The sequence below is a fragment of the Rhinolophus sinicus genome, linkage group LG14 (assembly GCF_036562045.2).
Source record: "Rhinolophus sinicus isolate RSC01 linkage group LG14, ASM3656204v1, whole genome shotgun sequence".
NCBI lineage: Eukaryota > Metazoa > Chordata > Mammalia > Chiroptera > Rhinolophidae > Rhinolophus > Rhinolophus sinicus.
This window is the reverse complement of record NC_133763.1, coordinates 10441456-10468429: the sequence shown is the minus strand read 5'-3', so window position 1 is coordinate 10468429 and position 26974 is coordinate 10441456. Positions and strand designations below refer to the sequence as shown.

General features: G+C 35.8%; 1 protein-coding gene across 3 annotated transcripts; it reads left to right on the top strand.

Annotated features, from left to right (window-relative positions):
• Positions 1 to 62: 62 nt before the first annotated feature.
• XKR9 (XK related 9) lies at positions 63 to 26974 on the top strand. Of its 3 annotated transcripts, none has more exons than XM_019725291.2 (5): positions 63 to 190; positions 2521 to 2661; positions 6790 to 7334; positions 22006 to 22226; positions 26204 to 26974. In XM_019725291.2, exons 3-5 carry the CDS (start codon positions 7063 to 7065, stop codon positions 26830 to 26832), a joined length of 1122 nt encoding a protein of 373 aa, XP_019580850.1. In that variant the 5' UTR covers positions 63 to 190; positions 2521 to 2661; positions 6790 to 7062; the 3' UTR covers positions 26833 to 26974. The 3 variants fall into 3 exon arrangements, with proteins under 3 accessions (XP_019580850.1, XP_074174683.1, XP_074174681.1); XM_074318582.1 differs by having other exon boundaries at positions 70 to 190; positions 2585 to 2661; XM_074318580.1 differs by lacking the exon at positions 63 to 190 and having other exon boundaries at positions 1553 to 2661.

The following is a 26974-nucleotide window of genomic DNA, read 5'->3' as shown; positions in this document are numbered from 1 at the left end:
CACCTGACGCCGCGCAGGCGGCAAAGGGGAGGAGAAAAGGGGCGGTGTTTGTGCCGGGGGCGGGACCAGAGGTCACGTGACGCGGCGCGGGCTCCATGGGCGGCCGCGCGCGAGCGAGTTGGCCCCCGCGAGGTGTGAGGCCGCGAGAGGCGAGGCTGGGTTTGAGAGCTGCCGCCTGCCGCAGAGCCAGGTGACTTCACGGGACTTTGTGGCCCGTCGGGGGAGTTCATCCAAGTGGAAGACAGACATTTTAACCTGCGATGTCTTGTGATGGAGCAAAGGGCAGCCAGGTTTGGGATTAGTTACTGAGTCCTGAATCCCCGGGAGTTTGTAGGCAATGGCGGTGTGGGTGTGTATGTGTAGTAACCCGTTAACCTTTTACAACACATAGTTGTAAGTCACGTGCACTGAGCGCTCACCGCTCTGCTGAGTGCTTTTCATAAACATCGTCTCATTGAATCCGCACGACATTCCTCCCTGTGCCACCCGCCTGCGCGGAGTGGTAGGTAGGCCGGCTTTAAACTACAGAACTGACTTTAGCATATTAACTTCAGTATTAACTACCGCACCCGATTTAAAAAAAAAAAATCGAGTTACAATTTACTGAAATAAAAGAAAATCCACAAATGCTGGGATCAGTTTCATCGAGTTATGACAATTGTACGTAACCACGCCACCAAAGAGATATAAACCATATCTACGATCCCAGCCCACCTCGTTTTCAAAACAAATGAGAAATTGACACATTAGATGCTTGTCCCAAAATTTAATACAAGCGTTTTTAACATTCTTTTTTGCAGGGATTTCTGAAGAAAAGACTACTTCCTATTAATTGATAAAATGTTTATTTTACAAATCATATTTTTTGGAAGCCATACCTTTATTATATGTGACACATTTATTTGCCTTGTGTCTCAAAGATGTATTTTTTTTTTTTTGGCAAGGCATATAATTTATTTAAAAAAATTTTTATTACATTTATTGGGGTGACATTGGTTAGTAAAATTATATAGGTTTCAAGTGTACATTTCTATAATACATCATCTATATATTGCGTCAAAGATGTACTTTTAATGGGAAAGTGTTTCAAAAACCTTCATTGAAATAATCGTGTAAATTATCTCCTTTGCAAAAGGAAGGCAACCAATATTCCCTTTAAAAATGCTTGCAATAGCCATCAAAAGTTCCTATATCGGGCATTTTTGAACTCACCAATATTTATGTATTTGTGGCCATCAATTAATGGGTATTGAGTCAGGAAGCTACCTTCATCTTCCGTCATCCTAAGAACTCTCTGCTGGAAAGTCAGCAGAACCTTTGAGAAGAGGGTGGAACAGTCATTGCTGGACCGTGGTGCTCTTCCTGAGACTCCTGGGCAGCTCTTACCCCTTAGCTTTTTTAAAAAAAATTTGAATTTGTGCCTACCATCTCGATTTCATTTAATCCGTTGCCAAGCTCTTCATTTGGCATATGAAGAAATGGGTCCAACAAATAAAAGTTAAATGACTTTAGTAGAGTCATACTAAGAGGCATTAACAGAAGAGCAGGAATAGAAGTTAGATCGTGAACTTGGTTTAGACAAGTTGAAATTGAGGTGATTGTGAGATATCCTGGTAATGAAATCTATAGATATGTGGGCTGAGTTTAGAAGAGACATCTAGGCTACAGATACAAAACTGAATCTTTTTGATATGTTTAGCAATGTGACTTGAAGTTTAACTTATTTTCCAAGAAATAAGAGGAAAGATTTTTATGTTTTGTCCAGTTACATTTACATCATTTATCATCTACCTACAAACATGCAAAACATTCTTGTAGACATATTGTGGGAGGTGTTAAAAATGAAAGATAGTCGGCTTTCTAGAAGCTCAAAACCAGAAAGGAGATATACATGGTCTTATTTTAAAGCATATGTGGGTAAATCCTAGAGGAGAAGTATAGCTAAAGTGATGGGATTGCAAAGAGGCAGGGGGGAATCAAATTGATTGGACAGATCTGGGTAAGCTTAAAGGCGATGGGTTTTGAGCTGATTCTCAAAGGATTGATAGAATGTCATCAGGTAGGTGGAGGCAGAAGGGCATTCTAGACAGTAAATAACCTTGAGAAAAGGCTTGGAAATACAGAAGAAATTTAGTGGGTGTTTTTGGGAACAGAAACCAACAATCATGTAGTCTTGGGGCACAGGTTTGAGAGGGTATACAGTTCGAAAAAGTGGGTGGGGCTAAGTTAATGATTTTTCCATAAATTCTTTATCAAGAGTATTTCAAATTCAAGAATCTCCCTTTCAAATATGACTTTTCCACTTGGGTATGCTGTGAGGCAAATTATATTTTCTTAAAACTTAGTTGATAAATACAGTAAAAGCTTGTAATCTAGTCAATCTTTATGTTACGTAAAAGGAGCCATGTGACTCCTTTCCCCAATATGGTAGTTATAAAGGGGTGTACCATAGTCACAATGAATCAGACTCTGTTACTACTAGATTAGAAAATCCCTCATATGACTAACAGATGATTTCAGTTTCATTTTAGTCTTCGAGCTTAAAGGTTTACGAACCCTTTAATGACACTTGTTTTCAGTGAAGAAGAAATAAAGGATTCCCAGGATGAAGATTTTTCTGGAAGGGACTTTGAGTTAAAGAAGGCTTTTAAAATTTGACAAGTAAGTCTATGTTTTATGTGTGTTCAATTCAGTCGACAACTGAAAGTTTGCTACTTCTTACTTTTTAAATATGTACTTTATTGCATGTACAGTGGGCAAAGGTTGTATATTTTGGCTGGCAGCCAGATAGTCACAGCTGGGTTGACCTCTGAATGAAATTGAATTGAAACTGTCCGATTAAATTAACATCACAAGTTCCCTAGGAAGTCAAATTTTGTAGGTGGCATTATTTCTTGTAAGGTGATATTGGAACAGTGACCAGCTGTAGGGATAGAGATGAACTGTCCTTCATACAAGTTATACTACGTGGTTATTGACCGAACGGGCCCTTTATGAGAGCTGCTGTATTTATTACCTTGCTGTGTAGGTTTCTTTCCAGTTTGCATTATGTCCCGCCTCACTAAATTAGGAATGTCGAAGTTGTCATTTCAGATTAGTCTTTTGGGTCTGACGTTCTACCAATCATGCAATTAATGCGTTTCTTAGAAATTATTTTTCCCGTCTTATAAAACTTGACTAAAAATTGCTGGTGTTTTCCATAGCCATGCCAGGTAAAGGAAGCTGTCTTTGTGGGGAGAGTGATTAAGAAATACACACATGGAGTGCTTAGGTATTATACTCTGTAATTTTAAGGAAATCATCTATAATTAAAAATCGGTTTGCTCTTTAGAGATAGCTCACCTAAATACTCAACATCTCTAAACCTCAGTTTTCTGATCTGAAAAATGGGGCCAGTAATACCCTTCTCATAGGGATTTGTGAAGATTAGATGAAATAATACATGTAAAACACTTCACATGTAGTTAATACTTCACATGTAGCCACTATTATTACTATCTATTCTTCTACTATATGTGCAATGTTGTTTTCCCCTACTAGGAAAGCTTAAGAAATTGCATTTTTTACAATGATATTAGAAAAGGACTTGGATACACATTAAACACATCCAAAATATCCATGCTAAGGAATCTATGCCAATATTTTGTGGAACTTTAGTTTTTGGAGGACATACTCAAAATCTAGTGCATTAGACTTTTGAACTAGCTGTTCCTTCCCCCTGGAAAGCTTTTCCGTGACAGCTACGTGACTGATTTCATTAGTCACACGCCACCTTCTTAGTGAGACCTGCCCTGACCATTCTAATTAAAATTATAACCCATGATGTGCCTGCCTCTACTGCAATTCCTTAACATGTTCTATGTTTTTGTCCATGGCACTTATCACTTTTGAATATAATATTTAGTTTGCTTATTTCTTTTATTGTCAATTGACTATCTTTCTCTGCGAAGGTATAAGTTCCACAGGGGCAGGGTGATTTTTTGTCTCTTTTGTCACGTGATATATTCCAAGAGGCTACAACAGCACATGGTAGATTCCAAGTAAATATTTAATTAATTCAATTGGACAGAAGCTTCTGATTAAATCTCATCTTCCTAAACTCCATGCTTATATTGGGCATTATGTCTTTTATTTTAAGATAAGAAACCCACTGCAGGGAAATTCATGGCCTCCTAGATTGGAAAAACTCATATTTTAAAATTATTTTTTTCATTCTGTTGGCCACAACATTCTTGACAGGAAAAGTAGTGATTATGAACTTTTTTTTTCCTGTAGTAAGAGTGAAATACTTTTTTTTTTTTAAATTGGGGAATATTGGAGAACAGTGTGTTTCTCCAGGACCCATCAGCTCCATGTCAAGTTGTTTCCAATCTAGTGGTGGAGGGCGCAGCTCACTGGCGCATGTGGGAATCGAACCGGCGACCTAGGTGTGATGAGCACTGTGCTCTAACCACTGAGCGACCTGGCTGCCCTGAAATACCTTTCAATATTATTCCGAAGACTTTTAAACGAAATACTTGTGAGTGGTAACGTGGCAAGAACACTGTGTTAGTCTGTGTTTCTAGTAACCCTTTTTCCTCCTGGAGTAATAAGTGTTCTTTATGGAACATAGAGGGTGTTAGTGTACCAGTGTGCCGGAATAGAACACCACGGACTGGGTGGTTTAAACAATAGAAATTTATTTTCTCACAGTTCCGGGGACTGGAAATCCAAGATCAAGGTGCAGTAGAGTTGGTTCACGGTGAGGTTCTTCTCCTTCCATTTCAGATGGCTGTTTTTCTTGTCGTGTCCTCACACGGCTTTCCTCTGTGTGCGTATTGGGGCGTGGAGAGGAAGATAGATCTCTGGTGTATCTTCCTCTTCTTATAAGCACACCAGTCTTGCTGGATTAAGGCCCCATCTTTATGACATTTTTTTTTTTAACCGAAACTACCTCCTTAAAGACCTATCTGTAAATACAGTCACATTGGGGATTATAATGCTAACATGATTTTGCAGGGAAATAATTTTGTCCATACATATAGAAAAGAATGAAGAAGAAGAAAAAAATCTGTAACACCATTAATTCACCAAATAAAACCATTGTTAACCTTTTTGTATTGCTTCAGTCATAAGTTTTTTGCATTGTCAGAACTTTGAGATCGTACCATAGTACTTTTTCACTTAACATTATGGAAAGTGAAGTCCCAGATTACAAACCCAGATACTTACAGGGAGCAGGTATTCAGGGAAGATAATGATGGTAACTAACATGTACTGAGCCCTAACTGTGTGCCTAGTACTTTCCTAGAAGTTTATATGTATTATGTTATATGTTCATATGTATTGTGTCCTGTGTATTATCCTTCTTAGCCTTCACAAACAACAACCCTATGTGGGGTACATACCATTATCATCTCTGTATTTCAGATGAAGAAAATAACGCATAAAGAGATAAAAGAACATGTTTAAGGACACACAGCCAGTAGGTAGCGACGTTAGCACTGAGGCCTAGCTGTTGAAATGACTGGAGTGGGGTGGCTGGCTACTGTGGTGAACTTGAGAGAACATGCCCCAGGGAGGGGGCCACCCACCGCTAAGGGAGGAATGGCAGTCGAGTGTAGCAGATCTTTTGTGTGTGTGTGTGTGTGTGTGTGTGCAAATATATTAGTAAGTATATTTGATAGCAGTGAATAGTCTGGATTTTTATATGAAATGTTAGCAATTAATTAATAAAATTAAAACAAACAACACTGTTGAATCAGACAAATCTCATCTACAGATTGCATTCAGCCGACATTTATAAAATAGGAATCATAATAATAGTATCTACCTCCCAAGTTTGGTGTAATAATTAAATGGGGACATAACATGCTACATTTAGTTCAATGCCTGGCACATAGTGCTGAGTAAATGTTAGCTATCATTAGTAGCATAAACATTTTCTCCAGTCGTCAAAATTGTTTGTAAGCATCATTTACTATTGTTTTTAAGAAATTGTGTAATACATTAGTATGAGTCTATTGTAAAAGACTCAAGCAATATAAAAGTTTATTTAATTAAAGTATTGATGTTGCACGTGTTTCCTATTGCCAACCCCTTTACCCTCTCCATATATAATTAAAAACTATAAATGCTATATTTATTCTTCTGACAGTTGTTCTTTTTACTTAATATGTCTTGGAGATCTTTTGAAATCAGGTTATACAAAGATACTTCATTCTTTTTAAAGGTTGTATGGTGTATTCTTTAGTATGCATGTACCATAATTTGTTGAACTGGGCCTTTCAATTGTCATTCAGGTACTTTTTGATATTTTGCTTTTATAAAAAAAAGTTCTGCAAAGAACATATTCTGCAAATGTGCACATTAGTGAATATCTCTCTAGGCTTGATTCCTGGATGGAATTCCTGGGTCAAAAGGATATTAAGAATTTTCACAGATATTGTACCTTTGTTAAATATATTTTTAATAGCTTTGTAATAGTCCATTTTATGAATCTACCATTATTCACTTTACCAATTCCTTGTGTTGACACATTTAGATTGTGTCCAATTTTTTGCTATCATGGTCCTATGATAAATATCTTTGTGAGTAGGCTATGCTTTCTAAAAGGTAAATAGGCAGAGAGGAAGTTGTCAATTAGTAAGTATATTTCTGAGGCTTTACTTCCCCAAAGCTATTGTAAGAATGATATTTAGTGATATTATTTTTTTAAAAAAGAGCTTTGATAAAGTCATGACCTAGGGTTTTTAATATTAAACTCAAGAGTTTTTAGAATCTTATATATATATATATGTTTTATTTCAGGTGCTGTCATCTGTAATGAAGATCACTGTGAAACAGAAGATTGAATAAAGCCTTGTAACATTGGACCTAGATTCGCGATTTAGAAAAGAAAGTTAAAATTAGTCATTTTGATTGTAGTGTTCCAATTTCATAGTATTTATTCTTCCAAGTAGATTTAGTGAGTAGATTAAAATTCAGTGCTATACTAAAGGATGCACTAATATTTTTTTGGGTATTTTTTTTCTTTTTGTATGAGAGAAGAAAGTAGACAGCTGATAGCTGTAGTGATTCATAATGAGCTATACTAAATGGAATTTTATGATGTCAGTTCTTGGCATTATAATCTATGTCTTTGATTTAATTGTGGACACCTGGGTATCTGTCAGGTTTTTCCATGAAGGACAATATGTTTTTGGTATTTTAACAGTAAGCTTTATGCTCTTTGGAACACTTGTGGTCCAGTGTTTTAGTTATTCTTGGTTCAAGACCGATTTAAAGAAAGCAGGCAAAGAAAGTCCGCGTTGTTTTCTTCTACTTCATTGTTTGCAAGGAGGAATTTTTACAAGGTGAGCATGCACTTTTGATCATTAATACTATTTTTCTTTCATCCGAACAGAAACGACCTTTTTGTACCTAAGTCGTCACATGTACAAAAGTCCCCTATTTGCATGTAGCACAAAGGTTACTTGCTCCTTATCGGTGCTTCTATGAGTCATTGCTGTAGTTTCAGAATTTTCCAGGTTTATTAATAGAATGTTTTCATTTATCTAATTAAGTTACTTTTTCTGATATGGTCTCAACTTTTTATGGGAAGGAAAAAGACTCATTTCTGTGTCTTTTGAATCTTTTTTCTTCTTTTACATTTCAAGCCTGATTGTGTAAATATAGTCTATCATTTGCAACTCTGTTAGACGCCTTAATTTTTAACTTACCTGTTCCATTGATTTGACTAAATGAAAATTTTACTGCAACACTGTAGTAGTAGCCATGTGGTTAGCTGGTACAGAATCATACACAGAACTAGAAACAGTTTTAAGAATCATGCTGTTCAAATCCTTATTTTATTAGTTAAAGAAACTAGTATCTAACTAGGCCCTGAGAATTCCATGATTCTCTCTATATCTAATTTCATATGACTTTTTCATTATTACCTGAAGAGATTTAATTCTGTTAAAAGCAATATATATCTTTTTTCCCCCTTTCTTCAGCCTCCCCGAGCCCACTCCAGTTCAAGCCATTGTTTCTCAGTCTAGTTGTGTAGGACACAGCTCCCTGGTATTATGAGCCTTCCCCCCCACCCCGGGCTGAAGCAGTTGGTCATTGGTCGTTGGTCAGCCGCTCACAGCAGCTCATGGCAGCTCATGCTGGCTGCCGTCCACTCACACTGGCCACTAGCCGCTCCTGGCAGCACACAGCAGCCTGTGGCAGCACACAGCAGTACACGGCAGCACTCAGCAGCCCATGGCAGCACTCAGCAGCTCACAGTAGCTCACGCCAACCTCTGGCTGCTCACGGCAGCCCAGCTCCAGGGAGAGCCATTGTTCACAATCCTAGCTGTAGAGGGCGCAGCTCACTGGCCCACATGGGAATTGAACTGGCGACCTTGGTGTTAGGAGCATGGCGCTCCAACCACCTGAGCCACCGGACCTGAAAGCAATAATATCTTGAAAGTAAAGAGAAAAAATAAAAATAAATATTAAGAGGATAACATACTGTTTTGTTACAGTTAGATTTTGAATTTGGGCTATTTTAATGGCTTACATTAAGGTTAATTTCTGATTCTATCCTGTTAAAAAGCAACATATTCAGGGCGATTAGTTGAAAGTTAAAAATTTTTCCAGGCTTTTTATGTGTTAATTAATAGTAATAATAATAAATGTCATTAAATTTGTATGGGGATTTAGTTTTCAAAGTAGTTTCATATACTTTGTCTTTTTAAAGCTAGAGTTATGAAGGTTATAATATGTAAGAAACAAAATATGCAATGAGAAAAAAACAGGTTTTGGGAAGCTGTAAAGTACTTTAGGTATTGATATCAGAAGCTAGTTTTGAAACGTCTCAATAAGATGAACATGTTTGAAGCAACGGAGTAAAAGTTAGTGCTGATAAGTATATATGTGTAATAGGCAAGATTTAATGAATATTCTGTATGAGCAATAATGAGAATTATGTAGTTGTAATATCTAGAGAAGGATAAAAATTACTCTTGCAGAGGGCTGATAAATAGTGGATGTAAATTCTTCGTTGTTTGCCATTGCTCTAAATGGGAAATTTTCGTAGCTACAGAACTATTTGCATTGGTGTTTCAAATAATGACTTAGAGGCACTGCAAGGCATTGTGTTATAAATTATAAATTGTATTATAAAAGAATGGCAAAATTGCCTTGATTTTAGGTCCCTCTTGACATACCTAGTGGTTTTTGATTGAATGTCCGACATTGTATACAAAAAAATTATAGAGGCTCCAGATGAGGCAATTTTCCTTTTCTCTCCTAGGCATTTAGAGTTAAGGGTCCATCTGCTCTTGGTTTGCTCTTGCTTCCAGGGTGCAGCCTTCCATGGCACTGAGAGCCTGGTGGGGTCATGCTCCCTCCCGCATGTCCTGAATGCTGCTGGTTCCAAGACTGCCAGAAATTCTGCTTTGCTTTTAGCTTCTATCTTATAGTTTCAAAATTTGGCAAATGTCTGGGGGGAAAAAAACTGGTCATGCTTCTCAGGTCCCTGTCTCCAGTCCTGCAAGATCTTAAAAACCTCTCTTTTCTCTGTTTGCTAACAACAGCCCTCTGCCTGGGCTAAATCCAGATTTTTAACATCTCATCCCGAGTAACAGAATCAGCAAATACCTCCAGGCAACATGTCTCTGCAGAAACATCAGCTCAGTTTCCAGATTCTTTAGTTGTTTTGGCAGGAACATTGGTCTGATCCAACAGACTACATCCTACAGAGAAGCATAATCCATAAAGTGCAATTGAGTTATCCCATAATGTGCAATAAATTGTCCCAAGTCTAAAGTTGAACAGAACCTTTATTGTTCTCATAAATAATAGGAAGATCTCAAAACACTTGAATTCCATGCACCATATTTCCAATTTAGATATTAGTATTGCTGGCATTTTAATTCCTGTTTTTCATCTCACTGTATATTATTGTGCTATTATTTCTGTTTTATACAGTTAAATTTTATTAAATTTTATCTATTTACTACTCTATTTTTTATTCCTTCTTGAATCTCAGACTTTCCATCTAAGATTCACTTTTCTCTTGCCTGCCTGAGGTCCAGAATTGCATGTATTGAGAGTCTTTTGGGGACACCATCTCTCAATTTTTGATTGTCTAGAAATGTCATTTCATTATCTTTCTTGAGAGATATTTTAGTGGCTATAGAAACCTCGATGAGTGGTTATTTTCTCTCTTAGTATTACATTCTTTTGTCTTTTAGTTTCCATTGTTGTTCTTTGAAGAGTTAGGTGTCAGTCTTACTGCTGGTCTTTTAAAAGTATTTTGTCTTTTTTCCCTCTGGCTGCTCTCATGATTTTTCCCTTTAGCTTTGGTTTCTACAGTTGAATTATGGTGTATCTAGGTGTAGATTTATTTCTCTTGAGATTTGCTAGTCCTCATGATTCTTTGGGTTATTATCTTCCATCAGTTCTACACAATTCTCAGTCATCTTTCTAACATTTTCTTTACCACATTTCTGTCTCTTTTCCTTCTGGGACTGCAGGCAAATGTACATTAGACCCTCTCACTGTATCTAACATGATTCTTACATTTTAGTTATTTTAAATTTTCATGTTTTGACTCTCTATAGTACATTTTGAGTAATTTTTTCATAACTTTTATTTCACTAGTACTTTCTTTTGCTGTGGCCAAGAAGTTTTTATATACAGCTACTGAGTTTTAAGTTTGGATTATTACAATTTTTATTTTTAGAAGCTCCATGTGGTTCCTTTCAAGTCTGCTATGTCACTTTTTATAGTTTCCTGTTCACTGCAGATGTTTCAGAGTAGCCATTTATATCTTTAAACATAGTAAGCGTAATTGTTTCACTTATAATTTCAATATCTGAAGACTTTTCAGGTTTGTTACTACTGGCTCTGCTTCTATTATTGGGTACTCATATTGCTTTGTTTTCCTGTATGCCTAGTATCAATAATTATGTTCCGGTCATTTCCCTTGAAAAAATTGTGAGGCCACCACCAATTTGAGTTTATTCTTAAGAGAGGCCTAAAGGTTCTGTAAGATGGGGTCTACACTTAAATTCATGGCTGAGGTACTTCCTGATTCAGTGCCAGAAGGTTGTATGTTTCTAGAAATTTATGCATTTCTTCTAGGTTGTCTAATTTGTTGGCATATAATTGCAGTATTCTCTTTTATATATATTTATTTTTTAATTAGTTTCGGGTATACAAAGCAATGTAATAGACATTTATACCCCTCACAAAGTGATAACCCCCCCAATCTACTACCACTCTGACATCATATGTAGTTGTTAAAATATCATTGTCTATCTTCCCTGTGCTGTGCTCCACACCCCATGACTATATTTATATATAAATGTATATTTATTAATACATAAATTTAATAAACAAATTTAATTAATAAACAATAGTTATTAATACATAAATTTATATATAATATGTTATATAATATGTAATTTAATAAATTTAATTAATAAATAATATTTAATTTAATATAATAAATAATATACATTTATGTGTGTGTATGTGTGTGTATATATATAAATTTGTGTATATATGTATATATATATATGCCAAAAAGATGTATACACATTTTAAGAGATGTTAAGATAATATCTCCTAAAATGTGTATACATTTTTTTGGCACTGTGTGTGTGTGTGTGTGTGTGTGTGTGTGTGTGTATTTAATTATAGTTGATATTCAATATTATTCTACTCCAGGTTCAGGTGTACAGTGCAGTGGTCAGGCATGTACACTGTCTATGAAGTGATTCCCCTGATTAAGTCCAGTGCCCATCTGGCACCTTATATAATCTTTACAACATTATTGATCATATTCCCCATGTTGTATTTTATATCCCTGTGACTATATTGTAGCTACTAATTTGTGCTTTCTAATTCCTTCACCTTCTCCCCCATCCCGATCTCTCCTCTCCCATCTAGCAACCATCAGTTTATTTTTCCCTATATCTCTGAGTCTATTTCTGTTGTTTGCTGGTTTATTCTGTTCTTTAGATTCCACATATAAGTGAGATAATACGTTATTTGTCTTTCTCAGTCTGAGAATAATTGCAGTATTCTTTAACAATACTTTGTAGTTCTATTTTGTCATTTGTAACTTCTCTTTTATTTTTGATTTCATTTATTTGAGTCCTCTTACCTTTTTTCGTGATGAATCTGTCTACAGGCTTTGTCAATTTTGTTTTTCAAAGAACCAGCTCTTAGTTTCACTGATACTTTCTATTTTTTTTTTAGTCTCTATTTCATTCATTTCTGCTCGGACCTTGGTTATTTCCTTCATTCTGCTTACTTTGGATTTTGTTTGTTCTTCTTTTTATAATTTCTTTAGATGTAAAGATAGGTTGTTAATTTGGGATTTTTCTTGTTTGTTTTTTGAGTTAGGCCTGTATGGCTATGACCTTCCTTCTTAGAACTGCTTTTGCCGCATCCCATAGGTTTTGTAAACTTGTGTTTTCATTTTCATTTGCCTCCAGGTATTTTTTTGATTTCCTCTTTGGTCCACTGATTGTTTAGTAGCATGTTGTTTTGTGTCCATGTATTTGTATTTTTTCCATTTTTCTTCTTGTAGTTTCATACTGTTATGGTTAGAAAAGATGCTCAATATGATTTCAATCTTCTTGAATACATTGAGACTTGTTTTGTGGCCTAATATGTGATCAGTCTTGCAGAATATTCCATGTGCACTTGAAAAGAATGTGTATTCTGCAGTTTTGGGTTGAAATGTTCTAAAAATATCTATTAAGTCAATTTGGTCTAATGTGATGTTTAAGGCTAATGTTTCCTTATTGATTTTCTATCTGAATGATCTATCCATTGATATAAGTTGGATATTAAAGTCCCCTACTATTATTATAATACTGTCAATTTCTCCCATTATGTCTGTTGATTTTTTGCTTTATATGTTTAGGTGCTCCTTTGTTGGTTCCGGGGGTGGCCTAGTGTGCACACGTGTGTGGTAGCTCCTCGTTAAACTGGTTGTCTGTGGCTGGAGCAGGGTCCAGATTGGGCAGCCTGGTGCGTGTGTGTTGTGCTGTCCTTTTGGTCTTATTGGCGAAGCTGAGGATGGAAATGTGCTGTGGCGACTTTGCAGGTCAGCCAGAGCACCCGGATAGAGCTCCTGTCCACACTGTCTAGGTGCAGGGAGAACATAAACAATGGTGCTCCCTGATTCCTGTGATCCTGGAAAGTTCCCTCAGATCCCAGAGAGCTCTTGCAGTTCCCCAACCTTCTCTATGTGGACCCCTCTCTCGTTTGTAATGTAGAAGCTGTTCAATCAGCCCTCAGGAGAAAGTGCTCTAAATGTGGGTGTATATTTGGTGTGTTCCTGGGAGGAGGCAAGTATCCGTGTCCTCCTGTGTTGCCATCTTGGACCCACCTCCCTGTAGTTGTTTACTCATTGTTTTTATGTGTGTGGGGGAATAAACACTGGAACTTTCTACTCTACCATCTTGCAGATGACCTTCTCCTTCACTTTTGAGACATAATTTTGTAGGATGCAGAGTTTTACATTTCTCTGAGTACTTAAAATATTTCATTCCACTGTCTGTTCCTTGCATGGTTTCTGAGAAATTGGATGTGGTTCTTACCTTTTCTCCTCTATAGGTAAGATTTTTTTCCCCCTCTTTTCCAAGATCTTAAATTTTTTTTTAATCTATCTTTGATTTTCTTCAGTTTGAATGTGATAAGCCTAAGTACAGTTTTTTTTTTTTTTTTTTTTTTGCATTTATTTTGGTTGGTGTTCTGTGAGCTTCCTGGATATCTGATTTGGTGTCTGACATTAATCTGGGAAATTCTCAGTTGTTACCATGTCAAATATTTCTTCTGTTCCTTTTTCTTTTCCTTCTGATATTCTTTGCCATCACACAAATGTTACACCTTTGATAGTTGTCACACAGTCCTTGGATAGTCTTATGTTTTTGCTTCTCAGTTTTGGAGGTTTCCATTGAGATATTCTGTAGCTCAGAGGGTCTTTCTACAGTGTGTCCAGTCTAATAAGCCCAACGATGAAGTTCTTCATTAGTCACAGTGTTTTTGATCACTAGTATTTTTATTGATTCTTAGAATTTCCATCTTTCTGCTCACTTGAACCATTTGCTTTGCATGTTATCTATTTTTTCTATTATAGTCCTTAACATATTAATCATAGTTGTTTTAAATTCATGGTCTGCTAATTCCAACATCCTTGCCATATCTGAGTCTAGTTCTCGTGTTTGCTGTCTCTTCAAACTCTCTTTTGAAGTCTGCCTGGAAATTTTTTGTTGAAAGCATGATGTACAGCAGATCATTGAATGACGTCGTTATGTTCAATGTCATTTTGTTACAGTGTTGATGAGATACCATAGAAACTCCCTTAATTCTTGTTTATATCAATTAACCTATGATTAAACTGGTTCTGTTCTATGTCATTTCACTGCAGTTGTAAGAATCAATCAATGAAAGTGAGGACTTACTGTATTGAGTGAAAGATGTCACATCCAGTGCAACACAGGCAGTGAGAGAACGAGAAGGGGCGGTGAAGGGTTAAGAAAGAAGCAGAAATCAAGAAAGTTATGAAACGGGCCCAAGGGTCTCCCAGCCTCAAAGGACTGAGAGCCCCGAATCGGGCCACCTTCTGGCTTTTATTGCTATTCACACAAGGAAGTAGTATTGTTTTCTCCACACTCTGTGAGTCTCATACATCATATCAGAAAACGGATTAAAACCAATCACCCTTGCCTGCAAACAGCCGGAATCAAAAGTCCCAGGATGTCTTAACAATTATGATGTGTACCTCCCCAGGAACAAATCCTTTATGCTGAAACTTATTGTTAAGAATGGAAGGAGAACTGATGTTATCACATCACTGACTCACTTCCCAAGCAGGTTGTGGGAAGGACTATAGCCACAAAGGCAGAAGCTCTCCTTAGCTGGGGGAAGGTGGGGGCCATGCCCACCTCTATCAACCCCGTGAGTTCTCCTGATGGTCTCCACATGGCTGTGCCTGGCTTGGGTTGTTCCTCCTGTGAGGAATCTTACCCGTCATTGACCGACCAGCCATCCTCTGGGGCCAAACAGAGAGACATAAGGTGCAAGCACAAAGGTGAAGCAAAGTCCCTGAAAGGATCCGTCTCACAGACTCTCCTTTCTTTGGGAACAGTCATGAGGGGACAGATGGGTAGGCTGCTGCGTGACAACAGAAAGGAACTGCCGTAAATATGCCTTTAGTAATGTGGTGGCAAAGTGTGGGAGGAAAAGGAGCAAACTACAGTCCTGTGATTAGGTCAGTCTGTTAGGGAGACTTTTGCCACGGTCTGTAGACTTCCGTGGTCTGTAGACTTCCGTGGTCTGTAGACTTCCGTGGTCTGTAGACTTCCGAACTGCCTCGCAGTCCTATTCCCCTCCCTGAATGCTTTGGTGTGTTCAAAATGGTTGTTTTCACTTCTCCCTGTTGGATACCTGTGGAGATTTTCCACATCTTCATTGTGAGAGCTCTAGGAGGTAAAACTCACGAAAGTGTGGGGCACTTGCTCGGAGTTTTTAACTCACAGACTTGTTTACACTTGCCTTCAGCAGTTGATCAGTTACAGTTCAGGTTTCCCCAATGTGATAATGGGGTTCCTTCTTGAGGATTTCTGCTCCTGTAATTTACGATTCTTTGTATCCACCTGCCTGTCTCTCCAGTTTTGGGGGAAACAGTTTGCCCTGTGAACTTACTTTGTCAGATCTAAGAAGAGTTGTTGATTTTTTTGTTTCGCTTTTACTTGTTATTAGGTGGGAATGGCAACTTCCAAGTCCCTTACATGACAGACTAGAAACTAGAAGTCAAGTCATATATTCTTGAAGTCTTGTGAATCTTGAAATCATGTATTTTTTAGGTATGTTCTTCTTTTTCAATATTGTTTTGGTTATTTTAGCTCCTTTGTATTTTCACATAAATTTTAGAATCAGTTTGCCAGCTATTACTATTGGCATTGCCTTTTAAATTTCATTTTTCAATCATTTGTTTTCAGTGAGTAGAAATAGAATTGATTTTTTAAAAAATAATTTATTTCCTGAGACCTTGCTAAACTCACTTATTACTTATATTAATATTAGTTTTTTGTTTGGTTTCCTGGTATTTTCTGTGTTAATCATCATGTGATTTGCAAATAGGAACAGTTTGATTTTCTCCTTTAAAATAGTTATTCCTTTTATTTCTTTATTTTGCTTCATTTCTCTGTCTAGGTCCTCCAATAAAATGTTGAATAGAAGTGATCAGAGTAACATTCTTGATTTGTTCTGATCTCAGGGGTAAATAAAGTGTTGAATGTTTTGCCATGAAATTTGGTGTTACCTGTAAGTTTTTCATACCTACCCTTTATCAAATTAAAGAGATTTCCTCCACTTTTAACACGTTGCATATGGATCACGAGAATCTTCACGAGGGATTTAAACCCAGCCATATGCAACGTGTTAATATTCTTGAGAGTTTTAGTGTTATTATTATGCATGGATGTGAATTTTGTCAAATATTCTTTCTGCACTTACTGAGATGATCATATGGTTTTTCATTGATTCATTCTTTCATTGATTGGTTTAATTCTGTTAAACCAACTTTGCATTCCTGGGATAGACTTAATTGATTATTATTTTTTTACACATGGCTGAATTCCATTTGCAAATATTTCATTAAGCATTTTTGTGTCCATGCTCATGAGGGATTTTTTTAAATATAATTTCCTTTTCTTTTAATATCTTTGGTAGGTTTTAGATTAGTTTTATGCTAGCCTCATAACAGAAGTTGGAAACTATTTCTTCTTTATTTTCTGAAGGAGTTTGTACAAGACTGGTGTTTTTTCTTCCTTAAATGTTTGATAAAATGTATTGGATAGAGTTAATGTTGTGTGTAGATTTTTGAAAACAAATTTGACTTCTTTAATATAGATTTATTCAGATTTTCTATTTGATCTTGTGTTATTAAGGGGATTTTGTCCATTTCATCAGTTTCATTTATTGCTATAAAGTTGTTCCTAATATTCTCTTGTCATAATTTTGATCTTTAGTGATGCCACCTTTTTCATTCATGATATTGATGTTTTTTGTTCTCTCTTTTTCTCCCTCTCCCCACCCCTCAGCACTGTTGTTTGAGATTTATCAATTTCTTATGTCTTTTCAAAGAACCAAATTTTGGCTTTTTAATTTCTCTCTATTGCTTGTTCTTATTTCATTGATTTATGCTTTTATCTTTATTTCCTTCTGTGTAATTAGGACTTACTTTGCTTCCCATTTTCTAGTTCATTTCTATGGTAACTTATATTACTACTAGTAACTCTTTCTTCTTTCCTAATAAAAGCATTGAAACTATAAATTTCCCTCAAATCTGTGCATCAGCTGTATCCCAGAGAGTTTGATATGTTTAATTATCCATCAGTTCAAAACATTTTTAGCTTTCCTTGTGATTTATCTTTTACCCAAATGTTAAGCTATATTAAAAACTTTTTCTTTTTTTTTTTAGGTATTTGGGACTTTTATAGATAGTTTAATATTGATTTTAATTAATCTCCTTGTGGTCAGATAACATACTCTTAAGATTTCAATTTTGAAATTTATTTAGGCTTATTTTCTTGTCTAATATATGGTGTTTCATCTTTAATGACTTCATGTGTACTTGAAACACATGTGTTCTGCAGTTTTTGGTTGGTCGTAGTATTCTAGAAATGAAATTTAGTAAATGTAGTTGATAGTGTTATACAATTTCTACATTCTTACTGATTTTTTACTTGGTGGTTAGGTGTGTTGGGTAACTGGGTAGCCATTTGAAAAAAATATATGTAAATTATAATTAGACCCTCACAGGAAAGTCAGGCTTAACTCATGCCCTAGCATGGCACATAATCTTGAAAAGAGTTGAGCGTGTTCAGTGGTGAAGGTGAAATCTTCAGAAGCATATTGATAGAAACAGAGGTGGGTACTGAGAGAATTTTAAAATGTTGCAGTTCTGTGTCTTCAGCCTCTCAGTCTTTGATGTGACAAAGTATGGACTCTCATTCCGTCTAGCCAGAAGAAAATCCGAAAGGATAAACTGGAAGAGTTTTGTTTTCAGAGTAGCAATCCCCCGCCCACCCCTTGCCCGATCCAAACCACAAGGACAAGAAAAGAGTTTTTCTTTATTCTGTATGCCATATAAATAGTCAGACCACACAGATTGTAGAAATTGACCAGAATGGAAATAAGAGGAAGCAATAGCCAGTATATGAATCATAAGAACAGTAAAGGTTTTGATTAACTTTAGAGTAGGAATAATTTAAGATTGCATGTTACGGACTGTACTTCTAGGTGAGATGTCAGACACTAGGATAAATTCCAGATGAATCAAATATGTAATGTAAAAAATATATCAAAGTATTATAAGTACACAGGAGAATTCCTTTATAACCTTAGAATGGGGAAAGTCTTTCTAAGCATAACTCAAATTCTATAAGCTATAAAAAATTACACATTTGACTATTAAAAAAAATGCATGTCAGTAAACAAAAGCAAAAATCCACCAAACAAACAAAAACAAAAGAAAAAAAAACCCAAAAAAACCAACATTAACAGGAAAAAATTTTTGCAACTTGTAACAGACAAATGGCTAGTCTTCTAATATTTAAACAGCTTCTGAAGTCAAAAAGTAAAAGTTCATCCATCCAATAGGCAAATGGAAAAAGAATAAGGATAGTTCATAGAAAAGGATATACAAATCACTCTTAAGTTCTGTCAAAGATGCTAAACCTCATTCATAATAAAAATAACACCCAATTGAAACTTCACTGAGATATTCTTCACTTACCAGGTTGGCAAAAATGCAGGTGCTAATATACTCTCTTGGTAAGGCATGGGAAAATAGGTACTGTCATACTTTGCTGATGGGAGAATGGATTGGTACAATCCCTGTGGAGGGCAGTTTGACCCTATTTCAGATGCCTTTAGGCCAGAGGTTTCTCTTCTGGGAATTCGTCATACTTGTATACATGTAAAATGACATATGCACACAAATTTTCAATTGTAGCATTGTTATAGCTAAATATTGGAAACGTCTTAAATGTCTGTTGATAGAGTTTATGGTAGGTATAGCCATGCAGTGGCAATGCTAGATAGCTATCCAAAGAATGATAACGTACGTTATGTACTGAAATGGAAAGAGCTCCAAGATGTATTTTTAAGTGAAAAGACAAGGTGTAGACAGCAGGTATAATATGCTACACTCTGTGTAAAAAAAGGTGGTGAAAAGGCACATATATTTATATATGCTTGCATATGCATAAAGAAACTCTAGAAGGGTATACATGAAACTTGGAATGGTGAATTCTTGTGGTCATGGGGAGGGTGAAAACTGGGTAATTGGGTTATAGGAATGGGATTAGTTTTTTCACTGAATAACTTTTTGTATTTTTTGATTTTTGAGTTCTGTGAGTATTTTGCTTATTCAAACAATGAAAACAAGAATAATTGAATTAGTTTGACTATTAGCAAAAATGCCAGGTAGATAAACACAGATGCTTCTTTCTTTTTGTCTTCCTTTTTTCCCCCTCTTTGTATTTTCTTAATGCAGGAAGTGGCATAATACTGATAAAAATAATGAGAAATAAGCAAAAGTTAAAACAGTTCATAAACATGGGCTAATTACCCAAGGGTTTGTCCAGCCTAAGTGCGCAAAAACTTGAGATTTGCTGAATTACAGATTCATATCCCTAGAGAACAGATAAATTGAGTTTGTGTTGGGAGATGAAAGATAAGGGATATCAACATGAATTATTTATCAGGTGTAAGTGCCCGTTGCTATTAAGTATGCTGTTACTCCTCCGGGGTCTGTGGAATAGAATGTTTCATTTTCCAGAATATGAATTAGATGACACTTGCATTTCCATTTTATGTATGATTTGTGATAAACCCTCTCTCTTTGCCAAAGGAGACTTTTCCTTTGATGAATATATAATAGGCATTTGAATTTAAATATGGAAGTTATTTTTGCTCCTTTTAAATACATGGTTAAAAAAAATTCAAATTGTATAAAAGAGCGTAAAATGGGAGATGAGTCTCCTTCTTCCCACAGATCTCTAGGCCCTTCTTTATAGAGTTTCTTAAATGGGAATTAAATAGTTGAACCCTCTTTCCTACTTACTTTTCTATTTAAAACTCCTTAGAGGTCATCTAGTAATGTCCAAATTTCCTAGGGTGCAATATTTATGAAACTTTAGGATCTGAGCCTTTTACCTCAATCGAAATATTTGGGGCTCTTCCTAGATAGATATCTTGTTGATTTCTCACTTAATTTTGTTTTGGTCAGAGAACACTTTGTATGATTACAGTCTTCTTAAATTTATTGAGACTTGTTTTATGACCAACATATACTCGTAGTCTAACTTGGTGAATATTCCACGTGTATTTGAAAAGAATTTGTAATTTGCCATTGTTGAGTGTAGCATTCTGTAAATGTAAACTAGGGCAATTTGGCTGGTAGTGTTATTAAAATCTTCTATATTCTTACTGTTTTTTTAAATTACTGAGAGATGAGTGTTAAAATCTTCAACTTAGATTTTGGATTTGTCTTTCTCTCCCTTTGCTTTTTGACAAGTTTTCCTTCATGTATCTGAAGGCTCCATTACGAAGTTAAGAAGTAAACTTGTACTACTCCTGGGATTTAGAGGGGGTAGCAAAGACAAAGGCCTTTATATTGGGAAAAACAGCAAGAAGGGTACCCTGGAAGTGCGGGAGAAGTGGGATGGAAAGGCAGTGGGTGGTAGTGTATGTGGGGGGCAGATCATGGAGAGCCTTGGAGGGGAACCGTAAGGACTTTGGGTTTTAGTCTAAGTTTGATAGAACTCATTGGAACATTTTGAACACAGGAGTGACATCTTAATTATGTTTAAGATGCTGTGTAGAGAGTAGGACGTATAGGGAGCAGGAATAGAATCAGAGAGACCGGTTATGAGGCTGTTGAAGTAATCCAGGCCAGAGACATTGGCTGCTTAAACTAGAGTGGTAGCAGGGGAAAAGGTAAGTGTTTAGATTTGGGTCATTTGAAGTTAGAATCAAGAACCAAGCGAACCTGCTGAGGAATTTGTGTAGGGTATGAGAAAAAAGAAGGAGTTGGAAATTATTCCCACAGTTTTGGTTTGAGCAACAAGGTGAATGCTAGTACCATTTACTAAAATGCGAGACATGGACAGAAGGAGCAGGTTGAAACAGGATATACGTCACTGCCCTTATGTGATATGCGTATATGAGGAAACTGAGGAGAATTTTATCAACTTTGGAATAGAATCCTGGTTGCCTCATTGCTAGCCTCAGATTTCTTTTAAATAAGTGTCTCATGTTTTAAAAATTAACTTGCATGATGATAACTCATGTTCATTTTAAAATTCTTTCAAGGAGCCTGAGCAAGAACGTTTTAAGAGTCTTTGATATTTTATATATTTTCTGGGATGGTAATGGTTAAAGAACCTAGCACCTTGCAGATATTGAGTAATAGTTCGTTAGATTAAACTGAAAGAAGATTCAATCTCATCTTCAACCTTGACATTATCATAAGGGCAAGTATCTGTCTTGTATTTAAAGTAAATTGCATGAATCAAAAATTGCGGTCTGTCTTTCAGAAAGTAGTGGTTAAGACTAGCAATGATAAGATCTCGGTTTGGACTCTAGATCTGCCACTTACTGTTTATGTAACTTTTAGCAAACCATTTTACTGTTCTCAGCCTTAGTTTACCTATCTGTGAAATGGGAATAATACTTACTCCTCTCACATCATTATTGTGAGAATGAACCAAGATCATGTATGTTTAACAGTGCTAGCACAAAATGGCACATAAAAAATGCAATAAAAATTTACAGAGCCTGAATCTCAATAAAGCCACCATGAAATATTCACAAAGTTGAGAGAAAACTGGAGTAAAGAACGTTTGTGGGAAAATTCTGTACTTAAATACATGGTACTTCCCCCCCCCCCAACGTTATTATGTATACTAATACATGTTACCAAGAATATATTACTGAGGATAAATGTTTGTGTTTACAGGTATTGGTTTGCCTTGAAAAAGGGTTATCAGGTGGCGTTCAAATGCAGCAGCAAGACTGATAACTTCCTGGGAGAACAAATTGATCTATGTAAAGAAGTTATAGCTAGAGTGACCGATTTGAGCATGCTCCGACTATTTGAGACCTACCTGGAAGGCTGCCCACAGCTGGTTCTTCAGCTCTATGTTGCTCTGGAACTTGAACAAGCAAGTATCAGTCAATGTAAGTCTTTCTGAATCCCCGGTGTTAGATGGGTGCCAGTGACATCTTATGTCAATTACATAAGTCTTTGGCAGGTTTTAGAATTTTTCAAAAATTGTTTTTCTTTTTAGAATTATTTATTTTTTTGAAAAGAAGTGTGTGGTTTCAATATTAAAAAATATATAAAGATGTATTGTCTCCCTCCCCTTTCTTCCCATTTCTTCCTTCGTCTACCCAGAAAGGAAACTATTGTTCGTTTTTGATGATTTTTTTCAGAAAAAAAATTTAAAAGCCTATATTCATACTCATCCTCTCTCTCTCTCTCTCTCTCTCTCTCTCTCTCTCTCTCTCTCTCTCACACACACACACACACACACACACATAGAAATAGTAACATAAAATAAAAACTGTCTATTTTTTGTACTTACCAGTATATCTTGGAGATCTGTCCATATCAGCACAGAAAGAGCTCCCTTACTCATTTTTATTATCTGCATAGTATTACAAATTATGGTTGTACCTTGACTGATTTAACAAACTCCTGTTTATGTTAATTTAGATTGTTTCTAATATTTTACTATTGGAAAAATGCTGCAATGAATAATTTTATACATGTATCATTTTGCATGTTGTGAGGTTTATCCATAGAGTACATGTCCAGAATTGGAATCATTAGGTGAAAGTGCAAATGCTACAAAACTAATGAAACTTTTGCAAGTTGGCTAATATGTTGCTCTATTATAGCATATTTCCTCATTAGGGTAAAATATTCTATTTTAAAGGACAGTTTGATATTACCATTAAAAAATTTAATTTGAGATAGTGAAAAATTATTTGTTTGCTAAATAATAGTCCCAGTTTTCATTGATGACTAAGGTTCATACAGACTTGGATTCATCTCAGGGGAGCAGATGAATCTTTCCTGGAGTTCCCTCTCTGCTTGACTTACCCGTGGGATCAGTTCATTCCCTCAAAAAGTCTCTCTGTTCCCCATTTCCCATCAACCTCCAGATTGTAGCCCCTTCTGATATTTTTACCTTTACCTTGGTTGTTAGTAAGACACTGAAATGAACCTCCTGTGTATGAAACCTCTTTTTCCTTATGATTCAAAGAATTTGTGGGTTGGGCGTTATTAAACATTCCGTATCACAGAGCACTGAAACTACGAGTTCAACACTTAGAGTTCACAGCCTGCGTTATGGTAGGTCTGCTGCTGATTCCAAGTGATACATAGTATTCAGAGCAGCAACGGGATGCGGTGACAGTTACATTCATGGTACGGTTCTACCTTCATTGTTTAGTTTCCTCTTGAAGTAAGAAGTGGAGGTGTTAAAAATAGCAACACATGAGAAATAATCGGATCGTCTAACAATAGAAGGATTGGTAAACAAGTTATTGTAGACATTAGTATAAAACATTATGTAGCCACTAGAAATAGTGTTTAAAGATAATTTTAATGACACAGGAAAGTAATTCTAAAATAAAATGTAGGCAGAAAGCAGTTTATAAAATTTTCTATCAGCATACTTTTAAGGATTCAAAGAAATTAAAAAAGGTAAATAAAAATGGCCCATACCAAACTCATACTTACAGCATTTCAGAAAATCAAAGGTAAAGAGAAAAGTCTAGAAGATTTGACAGAAAAAAAGGTCACTTAAGGATAGAGAAACCAAATGTTATTGAAATTCTTGACCATAACACATGCAATTTAGAACTTAATAGAGCAGTGACTTCAGAGATTCAATGGAAAATATTTTTTAACTTTGAATTCTATTTCTAGCAAAACTTTGTATTAAATATGAGGGTAGAATAAACACATTTTGTGATATACGTGGTCTCAAAAAAATTAGCTTAGGTGCAACTTTTCTCAGGAATGTCTAGAGAATGCTTGATCAAAACATGAGCATAAAGCAAGGAAGAAATATGAGAACAGGAAAGGAAGTCAGTAGAGAAGGGAGGTAAAGGGAAGTTCTGGGAAGACAGGAAGCCAACCTTGAGAACAACTGCCTTAGAGCAGCAGGATCATAGTCTTAAAAACAGAAAACAAAAAACTAATTGATATCTATCTATCTATCTATCTATCTATCTATCTATCTATCTATCTATCTATCTATCAATCATCTATCTATCTATCTAGATCTATAATCTATATATATGGAGTTTTATTAATTAATTTGAAGAATTTGCTAAGAAATAGTGAGAGGGTCATGGAAAACTAAGCAAGTAAGGAAACAATGAGAGGTTTTAAAAGAGAGGAAATATAATCAGAGTGTAATACTTGACTGAGCAGTAAAAAAATGTTGTACTTAGGTAGTTATAAGGTAAATGCTGAATATTGATTTTACCAAAAATTGTGATCTTACTCTTTTGGGCCAATGGAGGGAGAGGAAAAATGGGAGGAGGGTATGTATGTATGTGTATGTGCTAAATTTTCCTCTTTCCAAATAGGAAATCAATAAGCAGTGTCTATAGCAGATACTGTGTTTCCCTGAAAATAAGACCTAGCTGGACCATCAGCTCTAATGCGTCTTTTGGAGCAAAAATTAATATAAGACCCGGTCTTATTTTACTATAATATAACACTGGGTCTGATATGATATGATATGATATGATATGATATGATATAATATAATATAATACCGGGTCTTATATTAATTTTTGCTCCAAAAGACGCATGTGAGCTGATGGTCCTGCTAGGTCTTATTTTTGGGGAAACAGGGTAAATTAAGAAGTAGCACAATATGTGTTTTATTTTGAAATATGGCAATAAATGTCAGGAGAAAAGCTAGAAGAGTTGATAGTGATTTCTTCTGGGGGTTGTGATTGGAGGTGGGGGGATAGAACAAGGTACTTCTGTTTTTCTTACAGGTTCTGTAGCACTTACTGATTTTTAAAAACTAGGTGTATGTACTAGTTTGGTAGGGGTAAAAACCAATTATAAACAAAAGACATCACAGTTTAGGGGAGAATGATGTTTTAATTTAAATATTTTTGAATTAAAGAAGAAAGAAAAGAAGTCCAACTAACTGTGTGGTCCAGGGAGGCATAAACTCAAAGCAGGGGAGGGGACAAAGGCATTGACAATCCTCAGAATCCTCTTCAATAGATAAATCTATCTTAAGTCTGCCCGTCTATCATAATGTAATATAATGACCTCCAATGAGGCTCAATGGGAATTGATTCTGGTCTAGATGATCTCTTTTTAATTCTCTAATATCTTTGCTTTCAGTTTTATAAAAGTCCCAGTTTTGACAGTAGAGCTAATGACATGCCTTTCCAAAATAGTAATGAATTTACTGTTCTGTTATTTGTTTTTGGGGGGGTCGGGTGGGGAATGGGGTAAAGATGTCAAACCTATAGAAATTTGCAAGTTTTAGAACGTATTTGTCCGTTTGAGCCATCATCTTAAAGATATGGGAAGTTGAACTTGGTGATAACTCATGTTAAATTTTCTGTTTAACCAGCCTTCTTCTTTCCTTCCCTCTCTGCCTTTTTCCTTTTTCCCTCCTCTCTCATGATGCTGTCTCTTAGTGATTAGGTATATGCCCACGGTCAAAACCAAAAAAGCTGAAATACTTAGGACTATAACTGTACTGTCTTAGAGAACTCCCAGAGTATGTAGTTTTCACTATCCCAGTAGCTCAATAAAATTTTTCCAACTAATTCAGAATCTTGTGAAGCAGTCTAATGTAGTGGTTAAGTACATTAACTTTGGTATCAGGCAGATTTGGGCTCAAATCTGAACTCTCTGCAACTTCCTACCTGTGTGACTTGGGTCAAGTAATGTATGTTCTCCAAGCATCAATTCCCTCCCATGTAATATAGGAATGTTAACATCTATCTCAAAAGATTAGATGAAGTGAGTTTATAAAGTGCCGACTTGTGTTTGTGGGTATGTTTATATACAGATAAAGCATGCATGGTATATAGTAATTCAATTTTGCTGTTGTTATTCCTATAACAATATACCTTTAAAAATTTTTTTTGTTGTTTTATAGATGCAGCCATCGGGATCTCTTTCTGTGCTATTTCTTGGTCGACTCTTGATTATCAAGTATCTTTAAGAAAATCCTTGCCTGATAAAAATGTCTTTAGTGGACCCTGTCCCAAATTCATATATCTCTTTTACAAGTTGTTCACATTATTATCTTGGATGCTGAGTGTTGTACTTCTTTTATTTTCAAATGTTAAGATTGCTTTATTTCTGTTGTTATCTCTTTGGTTTTTAGGTATACTGTGGGCATTTAAAAAGCAAACTCAGTTTTGTGCTTCCACAAGTATGGAATTCTTATACAGGGTTGTTGTTGGGTTCATTCTTATCTTTACATTTTTTAATATTAAGGGACAGAATACCAAATGTCCAATGTCGTGTTATTATACCGTAAGGGTATTGGCCACGTCGGGGATATTGGCTGTGTTCTGGGTTTGCCCACTTTCTGTTTTCAATTTGGACTATTTTCTACCTATCAGTATTACTGTAGCTCTTACTCTTCTCCTTGGAATAATTTTTCTTATTGTTTATTATGGGACTTTGCATCCAAACAGAAGTAAAGAAACAAAGCCTGATGAAATTGATGGAAAACCAGTGCCAATTGATTGTAGAATGAAGTATTTCATAATGGAATAAGCTATTCATTTATGAGATGTGTTTTCTTGTTTTTTGTTTCATTGGTTAGTAAAGAAAATGTGTGCATATTTGTGTGTGTTATTTTTTATTTGTGCCTTATTTAATTTGAGATCAGCTCTGGTACATTATGCATGTGATATAT

What these genes read in the sequence shown, in the direction of transcription:
- XKR9 (XM_019725291.2), top strand. Translation starts at nt 7,063, where the DNA reads ATGAGCTATACTAAATGGAATTTTATGATGTCAGTTCTTGGCATTATA. An exon ending in CAAGGAGGAATTTTTACAAG is followed by an intron (nt 7,335 to 22,005) that starts GTGAGCATGCAC and finishes TTGTGTTTACAG; the next exon opens with GTATTGGTTTGCCTTGAAAA. An exon ending in ACAAGCAAGTATCAGTCAAT is followed by an intron (nt 22,227 to 26,203) that starts GTAAGTCTTTCT and finishes GTTGTTTTATAG; the next exon opens with ATGCAGCCATCGGGATCTCT.